We start from the raw sequence: 17,235 nt of genomic DNA on the forward strand, positions 1-17,235 counted from the left end.
CATACCTAACCCCTGGCAACAATGAATCAAAATTTACGCTACAGTTCATTCCTTTTTATTGCCGAGTAGGGCTCCGTGGTATGGATGTGCTACAGATTGCTTACCACCTACCTGTTGAAGGACATTTAAGTTATTCTATTTGAGGTTATTACCCCGCCCAAAAAAAAAGTTGCTGTGAATATTTGTGCACAGGTTTTTGTGTGAACACAAGTTTTCATTTCTCTGGGATAAACGCCCCAGGAATGAAATCTCTGGGTCTGTGAAAATGTCATGTTTAGTTCTACAGGAAATTGCCATGATGTTTCCCAGAGTGGCTGCATCGTTTTAAATTCTCAGCAGTGATGGCTGAAGGATCCAGCCTCTCTGCAGCCTCGCCAGCATTTGGGGTTGTCACTATTTCTTACTTTAGCCCTCCGGATTACGTGTGCAGCGATATCTCATTGTCATTATAATGTGCGTTTCCCTGATGGCTAATGATGTTGAACCTCTTTTCGTGGGCTTATTTGCCATCTGCATCTCCTCTTCAGGGAAATGTCTGTTTGCATCTTTTGCCCACTTTCCCTCCTTTTAACTAAATTTAATTAACTAAAAAACTCAGTGCTGTTTTTAGAGGAATAGAAAGCATGCATCCCTGCCGGGAAAAAAAAAAATCGGGAGATGTGCATCCTCAAACATTCACAGAAAGACCTGCAAAAACAGCCTTTAGAATAAGCTGCACTTACTGGACAACTATTGTCAAGAAGAGCATCCAAACACACAAGCCAAAACCTCAGTTGTTTCTGCCAGATCTCTGAAGGCTCTGGAAGAATATTTCTGTGCAATGCTCTTCAACAGATTAATGTCTGTACTTACTTGAAGGGGGTGAGTGTGTTCATAACGTGGCTAATGTGTCCTGGAGGCTCCATTAGGATGTGGTCCTAATCCTAATACCCCGTGCCGACTCTAACACACGGTGCTATCGCCAGCATATTAAGACTCTATTTTGGTAGAAACGGACCTTAAGGAATTCTTGGCTTACAATTTTCCAGACCACACTCCTTTCTTCTCTGTTCTATGTTGCAGCATTTTGGAAGACACCTGGGTGTTTGAGAAAGTGAACAGATTGGAATCACTTTGTTTGCGAGAAGCCCCAGCTCTGGGGATAGGAACTTTTGCAGCTCCTCTGAGCAGGGGTAAGGGCCCACGGTGAAAGGAAGGAGCAAGACGGGCTCCAGGCATGTCCACACCCGTGTTTACAACAGCGATATTCATGAGAGCTGAGAGGTAGAAGTAATCCAAGTGCCCATCAACAGATGAGTGGGTAAACAAAATGCGGTCTATCCATACGATGGAATAGTATTCAGCCTTACAAAAGGAGGAAATTCTGTCCCATGCTACAATACGGATGGGCCTTGGAGACCTTATACTAAATGAAATAGAAATAAGCCAATCACAAACAGGCAAATATGATTCCACTCATGTGAGATCCTAGCATAGTCAAGGTCACATAGAAAGTAGAAAGGTGGTCACCAAGGGCTGGGGAGGGGCAAGAAGGAGCTAGAGTTTACTGCGTACAGAGTTTCCGTCTGGGAAGTTTCAGTCTGAGAGGGGTGGTGGGGATGGTTGCATTAACAGTGAGAATATACTGAAAGTCACTGAACCATACACTTCAAATTAGTTAAAATGGCAAATTTTATATTATGTATATTTTACTGTAATTTTTTTAAATGGGCTATTTCCTTTCAAACACACTTTGATCTGCTCTTCTTGGTTACAGCCTTGTGTCCATTCCCCAAACCTCCAGGAGAGAGTATAACAACCTGGCAACCACTTCTCATTACCTTACAAAGCGAAGCTTGTTCTATTTGCCGGCAGTTGGGTCCAGCTTGGCAAGTTAGGTCCACCTGGCAACACTCCTCTGGCCTTCGGAGCAGCAGAAAAAGCTGGCTTTGGAGCAGGGATTTAACGGAAATTCAGGTCCTGTTGGCAGAGGAGATGTTCGCTGATTTTTTATCTTCGTCCTACCTGCCTTGCGAAGTACGAACTTGTTCAGACATCAAGGGCTTCTGAACTAAAATGGACCCTAGAGATCATTTCATCCAAGCCCACCTGGGGAAGCAGACCACACATCCCAGCAAGAGGGGACAGACCCGAGCCACCACCCCGTGACCTGCAGCCAGCCTTGGATATTTTGTGCTGTTCGTTACACCGTCCCCCCCTCTGCCCTGGTGAGGTTGTCACTACAGTCCAAGAACCCTGGGAGGACAGGGCCTGGACTTCTTACCTGGGGCCGCCCGGGGGTAAGTACGGAGCACTGTCATGCACACGAGCTATGAGCTGAATAGATCCACTGTCCCCTGCAAGGAAGGGGAGAGGCTCCTGTGCCCCTAAAGGTCCTCGTATGCCCACTGTTCACAGAGGGTGTGCATTCATGCCTCACTGAACAACGTTCACAGAACCATAAAGGAACATTCACTGAGTCCTTGTCATGGGCCAGCACTGTTCGAGTATCAGAACAAGAAAGCACTCCATTCCTCCCATTTTATGGATGAGACAACGAAGGCACAGAAAAATCAGTTAACTGCCCAAGGCACCTGGCTGGTGAACCGTAAACCTGGACTGGCTCTAAAGACTGACTAAGATGGCAAGGGGGTTCTGCCCCATCTCAAGTTGACGGATTTAAATCCCAGGCCCTTGTGGTTCCAACTCCTACAGCCAATCCCACTCCTCCTTCAGACGGACAGACAGTATCCTGCTGAGTGTACCCGGTCTCTCTCCTACCAGGCCTTTGTGCTGAGCCTTCTGAGCCTGGGCGTGAGCCAGGCGATCGGCCGGAACAGCCGAGATTGACGGCTGGCCGCTGCTGCCCCCTGCCGGGAGGCCTGGGCTCAGCAGCCACGACCGCGGGACCCACAGCAGGAGTGAGCGGCTGGATGGAGGCAGGTCTGCGTGTGGCCAGGGATGGGGGAGTCATCTGTCCCCACTGCTGGCCCGAGGCCTGCCAGGGAATGGGTGAAGGAGCTGCGAGCAGGTTTCAGACCACCCTGAAGACATCCTCCCCAGCCCCCCACTGAGGTCTGCCCCTCTCAGGGAGCCCTGGACGGGAGCTCTCGTTCATCCTGGGGAAGGGTTTCCACCTCACGTCTCCTCCGTCTTCCACCTATATTCAGATCCCCAATTCCTGCCATGCCCTCCATTGCCAATGCCCCAGTCCACGCCATCGACTCTCCCCTGGATTGCTGCAGTAAATTCCTACTTGTCTCCCTGGTTCTACCCTCGTCCCTGCAGCCTGCCCTGAGGTCAGCAACCAAGGCAGTGAGTCACCACTCTGCTCCAGACCCTCCAGCCACATCCCATCGCTCCCCGCAGAGGAGCCGGCATCCATACAGTGACCACCAAGCCCCTCCAGGACTCAGGCCCTGTTCACTCTCTCCCGGCACTGCAGCCCGCGGAGTCCTGGCTGCTTCTCGCACACACCTAGCGTGTTCCTTGCTCAGGGGCCTTCGCACCTGCTGTTCCGCTAGCCTGGGACGCTCTTCCCTCCGCCGTCTGCAAGGCTCTCTCTCCCCCCACCCTCCCTCCGCGTTGCTCAATGTCACCTCATCGAAGGAGCTCTCCTAATCACCCACAGCAAACAGAAACCATCCTGGACACCTGCGCTTCCCACCCTGTTATTTTCCTCCGGGGCACCCTGCACCCTCTGTCTCCCACGTGGTGGACACTCGTGGAGGGTGGGGACCTTGCTGCTTTGGTTCACAGCTGTGCCCCCACTCCCGGGGCTGGACCAGAGGATCACTGGTGGAGTTCATAAATTGATCAGTCAGTCCTGGTCACTCCTTTGCCCTCCACCCTGGCCCTGCTTCTGCCATGGTGTCCCAACCAGGAAGCCCTCCCCTGTCTCTCCAAACCATGCTCTGCTCTAAGGCCAGGTTCACTCTCACCTCCTCCAGGAAGTCCTCAGAATAAATCCCAAAATCACATTAATCTTTCTTCCTATGAACTCCTTCACTTACACATCATCTCTTCCACCTTTCCCTTTGACGTAGTCCATTAAAAACATTCCCTAGATTTATGACTAGTTGTCTAGCTGTCTTGTCGATGGGTTATAAAACCTAGGGAGGAGAGACTCTGTGGTTACTGACTCCACCCTCTTACAGGGTCAGGAACAGAGAAGGCATTGAGTGCAGACTCATGAAAGGTGGCAACTCTTCTGCCCTGACCTCCACACATGGGTGGGGTCCCAAACTCAGAAGTGTTGGACTCCCACTCAGGGAGAGCTAGCCTAGGAAACAAGTGGCCTGGATTGTTGCAACCCCAGACCATCTGGCAGGACACCAAGAGAAAGAGCCCCCTCTTCTTTCCCGGCACACACTTCTCCCTGCAGGGGTAGAATGGGTGAGGCCACAGGATTCCCACTGCATGACAGATTAGCCCCCTGGCCCATCAGTCTGCAGGGAAGCAGCAAATGGGCAGAACCACAAGTTCTCGCATGCACGGGAGGCTCTTGCACATTTACATGAAACCAGTGTCCCCTCCTTGCTGTGTTCCCTCTCTGATTCTACCCAACTTTCCCTTCAGAGAGTCTGAAGCACCCATAGAAGTTCAATGGTGCTGCTCATCCCCCCCACCCCAGCTGGGTGTGGACGTCCCCTCCCTGATGGAAAGATGTCCTAGATGACCCTGGTTGGTGCCTGGAAATACTTCTTGGTGATCCTGGGCTTCTGATTTCCTCCAGACATGGAGACCCCAGAACCCTTCCGCACCACACTCCAGCTGGACTCTGCCATGCTCTCCTCCTGCGCCCTTCTGCCTGCAGACGTGGGGGGAGCGGAGGGAGTGCCGCTAAGAACACAGTCCATATCCTGGAATGGCAACCTCTCAAAGAAGGTCAAAATCAGCCAGGATGGCAAAGGGCGAGCCCAATTTAAAAGATAAGATACGTGGGGAACGGCTGCATGCCTTCGAGGCTCAGTGGTAGAAAGTACAAACAATTCTGATTGTTGGCTCGTGCTCACTTCCCCTCCGCCCTCCTCCCCTCCTGCCACCAACAGAGAGGGGGCTTCAGGCCAGAATACATTTGAATGGCAAAATAATTTATGCCTAATTAGGGTGCTGGATTTAAAATTAGAAGTTTAAATGCATAATCACATGGATTGTTTAATCTCATTGTTTTGCCACTCATTAGCCACTCTTTAGATGTCGCGACACCGAGGCCTGCCCCCTATTCCGAGGCTCCCCTTCCTCTCCTTCCTATAAACTATGCCAAATTAATCTGCCTAAAGCATCACTCTGGTCATTTTGCAAACATCCTCTAAGTAATTGAAGAACTGCTCATAACAGCCCATCCCTGGCACTTAGGACCCCGCATGCTGACCCACGCCCCCTTCCCGTGACACCATGCCCACACACACCTTCCACCCCTGCTGGCCTGGTCTACACACCAAGTGGTCCCTCCACATCCCTTTGCTCATTCTCTTCCTCCATCTGGGAGGGAACCTTGCTATCTATCAAAAGCTTCCCTGTTCCACAAGAATCCATTCAAATGCCACCTGCCCATAAATTCTCTGACGATTGCAACAAGAAGTCATCTCCCCACCATTACTGGTTGGGCCGATCAAGTTCCATGGTATGCATTCTGTCTACCTGGCCCCAGAACCAGGAGCCTTGCTCTACAAGCCTTTCTGTAGCCTAAAATCGGAGTTCCCTGAGCTGATGGTTTTGGATTAAAGATTACTGAGAGAGAGACCATGTCCCTCCTTAACCCTTCCTGACAGGTGAAAGAAGAGTAAGACATGATGAGCTCAGAGCAGGATGCTTCCTCCACTGTAGGTGCCACTAAAACTCACCGGCTTGCAGTGCCATCCACCAATTTTCCCTTTGCTCCTGACCAACCTCTTCCATTAGCCACAACATATATTTCTAATTTCCACTGCTGTGTTCACACTCCCTTCCCAATCCCCTCTTCCCCCTCTCAGCCACAGACTCTCACTCTTATTTCACGGAAGACAAGACACCATTAGACCTCCTCCCACAAGAATCTGGACTCTCAGGACAAACTTACCTTGTCTTTGGGACACCTGTCCCATCCTCCCTCCCTCAGCATCAGGGATGTTGCTGCTCCTCTGCAGCCTGAGCCTTACATTCACTCGTGTCACCAGCCCTTGTGCTCATCACCGGCCCCAACTCAAGCCCCTCACCAGCCCCACTGTTCAGTCACCAGCCCTAATTCCATCACTTTCTTCCCCTTTCCGGAGAATTTTTAATATTTCTCTCTATATAAGGTTTTACCTCCTAGAATATAAAATGCTCAGATCTCTGCATCTCACAATTACAGGTTCATCCTCGTGAAGGTTAATTTTATGTGTCGACTTGATTGGGCCCATTGGAGTGGTTGAGCTGGGATGTTGGTCTTGCCCCCGCCATCAGTCTGGAATTTGCCCCAGTGGTCCTCCTTGTTCTCAGGACTTCAAACAGACTGGAAACACACCATCAGCCTTCCTGGATCTCCAGTTTGCAAACCACAGACTGTGGGGCTTTTCAGTCTCCATAATCATGCGAGTCAACTACCTGCACCAAATCTAGAAAACTAAAGGGGTGATTGGAATGTGTCACAGCACCAGGCTAGGGTGCCCTCAAACTTCCATCTTGAAAAGTAGATGGAATGACCTGTGGGTCTTTACTATTTGGGGTCCAGAGGCCAGAGATCTTCTCCCTTGAGCAGGACTTGGCATTAGCATTTTCCTCTTGTCTTCTGCTGATCAACCCTCTTCTAACTGATTCCTTCTTGGATGTATTTATTCATCCAGTCATTTTAGAGCTGATTCTTGCTGACCGGAGAACAAGTCTCCCTTTTTACATTTTTATATAAACTCTATCTACTGTGTGTTCTCTTCTGAAATAGATGCTCATTATACCAAAAAAAAAAAAAAACGCAATTAAGTGAGCAGAATAAAATATGTTCTTCAAGTCTTTAAATAAATGCGTGTTTTTATAAATATTGGTTCACAATATGCATTGTTTTGAAACAAGATTTTCACTAACAATAAACTTTAAACGAATTTCCATGCCATTAAATATTCTACCATTGCAGCATTTTTATAGCTTTGTACAACTCCACTGAATCAATGTACCATAATTTATTTAGCCAAATCCCTATTGTTGGATATTTGGGTTGTTTCCAATTTGCAGAGGTTCACCAAGTGGACCCTCCCAGAGATAAATCCCACCACAGAAATGGCTTGCAATCATCCCAGTGACAATATTTCAGCTTCAACAATTTTAAGATCTAATATCCACTGAGGACTATTTCTCCACCATCTCCCCCGCTCCGTTGGTCTGTTAATTCCCACACTGCACCACACTTCTAATCACCGTCCCTGTGTACCTTCAGGGGAAGCTCTCGTCTTTTACTCGTTCCTCAAAGTTTCCTAAACTAGAACACATATGTATTCTTTTCTTTAAAAAAATTAGTGTTTTCAGCATGATTACAAAAGTAATCATTTCATCGTGGAAAACAGAAAATACAGATAAAAATCTAAAATACTCATTTAGAGATAACCACTGTTAATATTTGAAATCTGTGTTTCCAATCTTTCTCTAAGCATACTATCACACATACTGTACCAAAACTAAAATCACACTATACATTCTGACCTCCAGAAATTTTATACCCACCAGAAGTGTTTGTAAATGCCCCTTTTCTTACAGTCACTTCAACACACAAATAAACATGTTTTTGAAACCTTGTCAGTTTAATATCTTGTTTTAATTTGCATTGTTCTGAATGTTCATGAAGTTTAACATTACTTAAAGCAATTTATTGGCATGTTAACTTATTTTTTGTGAAACATCCATAAATATTCTTGGCCTTTTTTTTTTTGCCATTGGAGATTTGGAGTTGTGCTTATTGACTATTAAGAAGTCCTTTACAGGGCACCTGGGTGGCTCAGTTGTTAAGCGTCTGCCTTCGGCTCAGGTCATGATCTCAGGGTCCTGGGATCGAGTTCCACATCGGGCTCCCTGCTCGGCGGGAAGCCTGCTTCTCCCTCTCCCGCTCCCCCTGCTTGTGTTCCTGCTCTCGCTATCTCTCTCTCTGTCAAATAAATAAATAAAATCTTTAAAAAAAAAAAAAAAGAAGTCCTTTACATATGAAGGTTTGATCATCTTTCCTATTTCTCACAAGTGCTCTTCCCATTTGCTTTTAGAGCTATTGATATTTAAAAGTTTAAACTTATTTGTTTGGGCAAATCTGTCTTCTTTCAGATTCTGCCTTTATTTTAATATTTAGAGAGATCTTTTTCATCCCAAAGTAATGAAAGTATGCATCTATATTCTCCTTTAATGGTTACATGGTTTTATTTTCCTTATTTAAATTTTTAGGGGCAACTGGGTGGCCCAATCAGTTAGGTGGCTGCCTTTGGCTCAGGTCACGATCCCGGGGGCCTGGGATTGAGCCCCACATCGGGCTCCCTGCTCATCCAGGAGTCTGCTTCTCCCTCTCCTCCCTGCTCATGCTCTCTCTCTCTCTCTCAAATAAATAAATAAATAAAATCTTTCTTTTAAATAAATAAATAAATAAATTTTTAAATCATCTGGGATTTCTTTTGGTGTATAATATGACAAATTTGACATTTTATTTTTCCAATTATCTCAGTTCTATTTATTGAAATCTTTCCTTTCCTGATGACTTAAATGTCTGATTTCATATTCGAAACCTTATTGGTTCTGTTTCTGAACTTTCTATTCTCTTCCATTGATCTTCCTTAGATTCTTCTGCCACAACCACACTACAAATTACTGTAGCTTCTTGGACATTGGAATGAATTTATTTTTCCAGGATTCCCTCCCCCACACCTTGCCCAGTTTTCTAACTCTGCTGTAATATATAAATAAGTTATTAATTTTTTCATTTGGGGAGGGCAATAGGCCTGCTTACCGAACATTTCTGGAAGTTCAAATGAATATTTTTTTCAGTTAATTCACTTGGGTTTTCCAAAGAGCTGCATCATCTGCAGATAATAATTGGTCATTCTGATTTATTTAAAGATATTTATTGTTCTTATTTCTTTTTCTGCTTATCACACTGGCTAAAACTTCTCGAGGAGCACAGAATACTGTCAGAGGTCCCCTTGGCCTCATGCTGCCATATGTAAAACTTGAACTTTTATAGAGCTCCTGGCCTCCCTCTCATCTCCTATCTTTTCCCTTGGGAACATTTTATTGGTATCTTTGGGAAAAAAGAATTAGCTCCCATGGCTCAACCCCTTCTGGATTCTCTATGGGTCTGCCCATCTGAGAAGGTACTCTGATCTCTCTGCTTCCTGGAAAGAGTCAGTCCTAGTCGGGTGTGGGTGGGGAAAGGAAGGTCAGAGCTGCCGGTGACTATGCATCTTGCCTAATTCAGGGATTGCTAGCCAGCTTCTCTGGCTTCAGATCTGAAACCACCTTCTTCAGTTGGCTTTATCATAATGAAGCTGACCTTTTGGGCTGCATCTGTTTGATGCCTCCACTCAATTGATTCCAAATGAGACAGGGAAGAAGTGATGATGGTGAGCTTGCCTGTTTCGTTCTTGATCATAGTAAAAATATCTCTGTTTCAGCATTAAATATGAGGTTAGTGGTTACCTTTAGAAAGATAACCTCTATCATGTAGGAGAACATTCTTTAATTCTAGCTTACTAGGAGTTTTAATAAGAAATGTCTGTTAGGTGGTGCCTGGCTGACTCCATCGATAGAGCATGTGACTCTTGATCTCAGGGTCCTGAGTTCAAGCCCTGCACTGAGTGTAGAGATTACTTAAAATAAATAAATAAATAAATGAAAGCTTTTTAAAAAAAGAAATGGGTGTTAGATGCCATTAAATGTTATTTTAGCATCTATTGAGATAACGATATTGTTTCTCCTTTGACATATTATGAGATAAAACATATTAGTAGATTTTTTAAAGTTAAATTTTGCAATCCCACAATAAACACTGCTTGGTCACATGTATTATTCTTTCAATACATTGGTGGATTTGATTTGTCGATATTTTACATAGCATTTTTATAATTGTATTTGTAATCGATGTTGGTCTATCTTTGTTGTTCCTGCTATGATTACTATTACTTTCTCTGGAAAAAGTCATCACTGTCTTGACTTCTATCCCTATAGTTTACCTTTGCCTGTTTTAAAATTTTATGTAAATGGTGTCCTACAGCATTTATTCTTTTGTGTCTGGCAACTTTCATTTATTCAACATTATATTTGTGAGAGTCAAGCACTTGTTGCAAGTGACTGTGGTATATTCCTCCTCGTTACTCTATCTTTTCCCCTGCAGGAATATACCACATTTTATCTATCCATTCTACTGTTGATGACTTTTGGATTGTTCCTAGTTTGAAATGGCTGATATGGGGCCCCTTTCTGAAACATGCATGACTATCCCCCCGAGAAACTACCTGCCTCTGCCTGCGTGTGCCGGGCACAGGAATGGAATGTGACGGGAGATGCTGGTGTTCTGGAAGCACTGTGGTTCTCGGGGCCCCTCTCTGAACCCGCTGAGGAGGCAAGATCAGCCCCATACTCACCCCAGGGCTCCTCTCTGCATTTCCTTCCACTCACGCCCACGGTGAGCTGGTCAGCCCTTTCTCAATCTTGCCTGTGCTATTTCTCACAGAAATTGCTCAGCATTTTTGTCATGGTGATGCCCTCTGCCCTAAGTTCAACCACTGACATAGATTTTCTCCATTTTTCTCCTTTTCCTTTGTTGCTAATATTATCTGAAATGGGAAGAGTTAAAATTTGAAAGCAGATTACTGCCCTCAAACAGTTCTTCTGCATCCCCAAAGACTGCACTATCTGTTGATTTTCACGTTCACTCCTCAGAAGGCAAACTTCTCACCTCCCATCATTGCACTTGATGGATGCTTTGCTGTCTGTCTCCCAGTCAATGGCACTGATACCCATAATTAGCTGGTAAGACTCTTAAAAAGCCATGCCCTGGTGGTCCAGTCTCAACACAATGTCTGGCTTAAGGGAACACCATCCAGCAACCAAAGATTCCTTCTTTCTTTGTCCACTTCCTGCATACATGAGAGTTGCTCCTAGTCCTTTTTCTCCCAAAGTTCCCCCAAATACTCCCAGTCCATACCTTGCCCTTGTGCTTTTCTCCTTCCTCCCACTGTTTCCTCATCTTTCCTCACAAGACTCCATCTCAAAAAAGGCAAAAGAACAGAAGGAAGGATGAGGAAGAAACAGATTACAAGAGAGCAGAATGGGAACTGCAGGGAGGGGTCAGACAGCGGAGAAGCTTGACCCGGAGTTTTAAGGAGAACACTTAGACTGCACGTATTTGCATCTTAGCTTTGCCACTTAGCAGCCATGTGACTGCAAGCAAATTGTCTCCCCACTCAGCTTCTCCCTCTGTCAAGTGGCAATGATAGCGCTACCTCACAAGACTGTTGCGAGGAGAAGATAAGCTTATAGACGCGATACCTCTAGAAGAGTGCCTGGGGTGTGTCATGAACCCTATAATCAGTATGTAGTATAGAGTAGCTTATACTCCTGGCATATGCTAGGGCTCCAGAAGTGGTTATTGAATGAAACTCATTTGTTACTTTGTCTTTGAGGGTTTCATTAATGGAAATGTCTGCATCTCCAATTGTACAACTCCATCCTTGGGCCATCATAAATCATGCCCCAATAGGAAAAAAAAAAAAAAAAAAAAAACAACCTTACAAAAGTTGTAAATGGCTTTCATCACATCTCGTTTGTGCCCACAACCCATTGTGTTGTTTCAAGCCTTCGAAAATACAAAGGGAATGAAAGGGGCTTCTGTTTCCTTCTTGCACAAAGAGCTGCCCATAAAGACCACATAACAATGTCACTTCACAAAGTGGCTCCCCGTGGCCCAGTGGGTTGATGGGCAAGCCAGTCCAGCCACACAATGGTAAATACATTCACACAAATGTTCTGGTTGAAACCATCAGGCCTGAAAAGCTATCAGAGACCCATTAAAAACGGATTTAGAGGAAACTTCAGCGAAATTAAAAAGCTTCTGACCACAGGGAGAAGCATCTATGTTGCTGGAGCAGGGAAGTGGGAGACTCTGGAATCAAGCGGCAGGAACCAGAGAGAGGACAGAATCGTGAGAGATAGGAGCATGGCCTGGGAAGGGAGCCCCAGGGCAGCCCCGAGCTGGAAGCCTCTGCAGCTGGACTTAAAGGTGAGGTCTGAGCTAAGAGCACTTGGGGGCCAACAGTGGGGAACGTATGTGTCAAAGGAGCAGCTCTCTAGAATCTCAGGAAATAGCAGGGGCATTTCAGGGTCAAAGAAGAAAATCAGTCTCAGAAATGGATCCTCTTCATGGTCACTTTGAGTTAATCCAAATATGCCCAGTGCTTGTCCCTTACCCTGAGGTCACAATGGGGTATGAGTATTTGGGACTGGCCATTTCTCCCAGACCACGATCCTCCATTGGCAGCTGACTCTCACTGATGGTGTTGAGACTAAATGAGACCCACACTGTACCCATTTATTCAACAAGCTTGTTATTTTGCTGCAAAATAATTCAAAACCAAAAATACTGATTTTTTAAAAAAGCTCTATGGCTGGCAGTCTCTGAAGGCATGCCAGTGGGCTCTGCACAGCTCCACCAATTTCTGTACCAGCCTGATCTCATTTGGATGCAAGCTCAAATGACATTAAAAAAAAAAAAAAAAAAAACCCTCTAGATAATGTTTGTGCTTTTCTGTGAGGATCTGTGTTATTAGTTCTCAACTAAACACATTTGTAAACAAATTGACATAAGTCACATACAATATATCACTGAAAATACGTGAATTATGGTACCCTCTGGTGATTATTTAAACATTAAGGTAGAACAATGAAGCAACCTTTATCTGATTCAGAGAAAGCCAGTGTCTGTCTACCACTGATTGCTTAAATACATTCTGCACCTTTCAAGGACAATCACTGAAGGAGATAGTCATATATAAGATTTCCAAGAAGTCAGGGGGAGGATATTGGTGCTGGGCTCCTTTCTCCTCAAATAACGGTCAGGTTGTTGGGCACTGAGGCAGGGTGGGCAGTGGAGGGGGCGGTTCACATGGGCTAATCAAAAAAAGGAAAGATAAAGAAATAAAGATTAGAAGATTTCACCCTGAAATAAAAAAACTCATGTTGCCTTAAATATAATTTGTGTTAGTTACATTTCAATTCCTAATTTATACATAGCAGGGTTGATAAAGAATTACATTATAACAAAATTAGCCAGAATAATTAGCATAGTATATGTGCTACTGATTAAACACCCAGCAGATAGCTTGGTAATTAAGATCAGTGAGTGCCATATTTTGAGGCTTTGTCATCTTATTATCTGCCTAACAAGTGCTTCATCTTTACCTCCCTTCTGATTTGAAGTTTGATAGCAATCTCAGTAATTCTTGGGTTTTTTCTTTAAATTACCTTACCCAAATTCCGGTAATTTTCCTATGGCCACTACCCTCCCTCTCTTTGTATTTACACAAATGGTGCTGGTGTTGTTATATTTCTTTCTAAACATAAGGCATTTGATAGTGCCAAGCATTTCTGCGTGGAAATTCAGGTTCAAAAATCCCTCTCAAAACATAATTCTTTGGCGGAAGGAAGAATCAGAGGCCAACCACCCTCTCTACAAGTTGATCAGACATCTGAACTGAAGACTGATCCACTGAGTTAAGATCTCAAAAACACATTGCCGAGGATTCCCAGAATGTCTCCAGCAAGGTCCATTTTCAATTCCTGTGACCCTGGAAGGCAGTCCATTAAGTGGCCTTGGCTACTTGCTCATTGATGAGCAAACCCACCATGCCACTGCCCCTCCTTCAAGGACTTTGGGGTTGGCTGCTGTCCAAGCAAGATACAGTGGGATTTTATCTCAGGAAGGCAAGAGTTCAATTGCCAAAGACCAGAAGGCTTGGGGAGATCATCCACATTCTTTATGTCAGGCTGAGCCACTTCCGCTACATCTCTGTAGACTAAACCAGGACATTCCCGTGACTTTAAAGGTAGACTGAATACACTACCTACATCAACCAGGAACACTTTGAGCTGCAAGTCCTTGAAAACTCGTGAACCGTGCTCAAGGAATAAAGACGGGAAGTCTGGTAGTTGGCGGCCCAGAGCTGAAGCAAAGGTCCAGAAATGTCACTGAGAAGCCATCTCTTCCCCTCCTTCTATTCCATTCTCCTCGGTATGTTAATCCTTCACTCTTGACTGTCACCTCATGGCTATAACATGGCTGCCACACCTCCACACATCACGTCCATGTTCAAGGAAAGAAGGAAAGGGGACCTCCAGCTACTACTTCTCCTTTCAATCCGTTTCAGGACGGAATCTCACCTTAGCTAAAAGAAGTCATTGTTCAACAGTACCTATGAGAGTTCTCTTTTAAAATGCTGTCCCCTTTTCTTCTTCCCCCACTTACCAACATGTCTACTGCCCCATGTCTAGAATAATCCTTAACCGAGACCTTCAGGAAGCCGAATTCCCATGGCCCCGTGAAGAAAAAGGCCTCCAGCCAGTGTCCCTCCCCAGCCCCTGAAACGCGAGCCAGGTTTGTCCTATTTATAGCAACGCCCACAGTGCCCTGCGCGGCACAGCTGCTACCTTTGGACTCCACTGAGAAGAGAAGTGTGGTCAATGCACAAACAGCATCACCATGTCCAGCTCTGACCGCCTTCCGGATTACCCGCTCCACTCAGACTTAGTGAGGAGACTAAAGTCTGCCCTGGACGCCAGGGACGACGAGACAGTGAGCCGCCTGATCTGCACCGAAGTGGGGCACGTGGACGCCACCATAGAACTGGCCAATGACGACTGGATGAAGGACCCCGCGGCTCCGCTGCCCGCCGGCGTGCTCCTAGGTAGTCAGAACGATCTGTCGCGACATTCCCCATCCCGAGCGTGTGTCCGGGGCGGGCCATTCCTGGAGGTGCAAGGGTGAATGGGTGAAAAGGCACCTGCTGGGGGCTTGCCTGTCTGGTTCTGGTTCATATCCGTACACACGTGCGGCATACACTGTGTGTGTCTCTATGTGACCCCTGGCCCGCGCTGCAAACAGCTTGAACAGAGGGAAAGCACCCGCATCCTCCCACAGGCCCTGTTTTCCTTTCCCCACTCCTAATGCATGTGTAAATCCCCCCTGCCCCCCCCCCACAGCCATGCCTTCGATGTAATTTTGTGTTCTGCTCTGTTGAGTTACTATATCTAAAGTATTTTCCATGATGCTACATAGTCTTCTTAATTTCAATCACCTATTGAGGCGATTAATCACAAAATACTTAAACCAAATGCCTACAAGAGAGGAATATTTGTTTACATTTTTACTACTATCAATAATGCCATAATTAGCATCTTTATTAGCATTCGTATGGCTTTTGTTTTTCCTATTCAGGTTATATCCTTAAAATAAATTCCTAAGAGCAGAATTCCAAGCACAAATAAACAAGGACAGAAAAGTTGCCCAACTGTTTTCTGAAAGGGTTTCTATTTCCTCTGACAGTGAGTGTGTGTGTCTCACCACACCCTGAACCTTGCTGGTGAGGAGTATTTATCCTTGAACTGGAAAAGCGTGCACTGGTCCTTGTCCACTGCCTGCCCACCTGTCCTTCTTCTGCTGCTCTGGACAAGGTCTTAGCCACAAGGCTTTGTTTTTCTTTGTAGACCTCTTCACATGGGACCTGTCTATTCAGAAGGGCAATCTCTCCCCATTTCTTTTTTCTTTTTTTTTTTTTTTTTTTTTGTCAAAAATTTTGCGGAACTTCTTTGTATAACAAATGGAACTATTTGCCCTGGTGCAAGATTTACTTTATTTTTTTTTTATTATGTTATGTTAGTCACCATACTACTGTAATGGAGTACTCTTCATTAGGTTTTGATGCCGTGTTCCATGATTCATTGTTTGCGTGTAACACCCAGTGCTCATTGCAATACGTGCGCTCCTTAATACCCATCACCGGGCTAACCCATCCCCCCACCCCCATCCCCTCTGAAACCCTCAGTTTGTTTCTCAGAGTCCCTCGTTTCTCAGGGTTCGTCTCCCCCTCCGATTTCCCCCCCCTTCAGTTTTCCCTTCCTTCTCCTAATGACCTCCGTGCTATTCCTTATGTTCCATATATGAGTGCCGTGTTCTAGCTTGTCAGGTATGCTTGGCCCGGACAAGGTGTACAGAGGGCTCTTCCCCACCCACTAGACTCAGTCCCTCCTGACATACATGTGTGCGTGCACATACATGTACACCTGCATATACACACACACACAAACACACACATTCTCCCACGTGCAGAAAGTATATCAAAAGGGAGTGTGCCTGGGGCATTGGTGCTAGCCAGTGGGGCTTCCGTGTGATGCAGAGGGAGATCCAGATCCGTCCCGCGAGGGGGTGACAGTCCTTCTGCTCCCTCATGGCGTGCGTGTACCCCCTCTGCTGCCTTTCACTGGGGACTTAAGCAAGTTGCATTAGGTTTTAGGGAGCAACCGTCTCCTGCTTCTTCTTTTCCTTGGTCTTCCTAATATCTGTGGCCACGATCAGGGTGAGGGCCCAGGAGCCACGAGCCCAAAGAACAACACACCTTTGTTCCGACCTTAGCTTTACGCAGACAGGCACTGCAGTCTCACCAAGCCAGCGCCCGGTACGCTCCCCAGTGCACGAGATTGCACTGGGCTGTGAGGAGGGAGATTGTCATCATAAACTGCAGTTTCGCCAGGAGCATTGAGCTCTATGTCTTGCATTTGCCACCCTCCCCACCGCACACTGCCTGCCCTGTGCCCACCTGTGAAGCTGACCTTATGAACTGTATCACCTGCCGCAAGCGCTCTGACTCTTGTTGGAGGCAGCTAAGGGAAGGTGCTAAGAGGAGCAGGGAAAGTGGGTATTTGCTCCAGATCCCTGCTGGATCTCTGCTGCGATTTGACTCCATCCTTGTGCCAAAGGCTCAGCTCCTGGCTCACAGTTCTCACCTCCCTGCCTGCCCCTTCAGACGCAGGGATGAGGGTGCCCACTTCGGCTGTGCCACCCCTAGTTGGCTTCCCTGAACTGCACCTACCTTTGTTACACCCCTGGTTAAGCCCGCTGTTTTCTGCTGTGCTTAAAAGCAAGTCCCCTCTCTCCATATCCCCCTTTACAAAGCCCCTTTACGAAGCTGGTTGGGGATCTGTGTATTTGAAATCCCCAATTTAAAATATCATTCTTTTCACATGACTAATTGCCCTGCACCATCTTTACTGTCCCCGTGC

At 46.1% G+C, this 17,235-nt stretch overlaps 1 protein-coding gene across 1 annotated transcript in view; it reads left to right on the plus strand.

Moving 5' to 3' along the window:
- Positions 1 to 14,627: 14,627 nt before the first annotated feature.
- The window catches only part of ASB18 (ankyrin repeat and SOCS box containing 18), a 60,940-nt gene continuing 58,332 nt past the window's right edge, over positions 14,628 to 17,235 (plus strand). The window contains exon 1 of the mRNA XM_035006798.1: positions 14,628 to 14,867. Coding sequence (XP_034862689.1) covers positions 14,660 to 14,867 — 208 coding nt within the window. The 5' untranslated portion in view covers positions 14,628 to 14,659. The remainder of the gene's footprint in view (positions 14,868 to 17,235) is intronic.

This window comes from Mirounga leonina, unplaced genomic scaffold (genome assembly GCF_011800145.1).
Source record: "Mirounga leonina isolate KUSES-001 unplaced genomic scaffold, KU_Mleo_1.0 Mir_151, whole genome shotgun sequence".
NCBI classification, from domain to species: Eukaryota; Metazoa; Chordata; class Mammalia; order Carnivora; family Phocidae; genus Mirounga; species Mirounga leonina.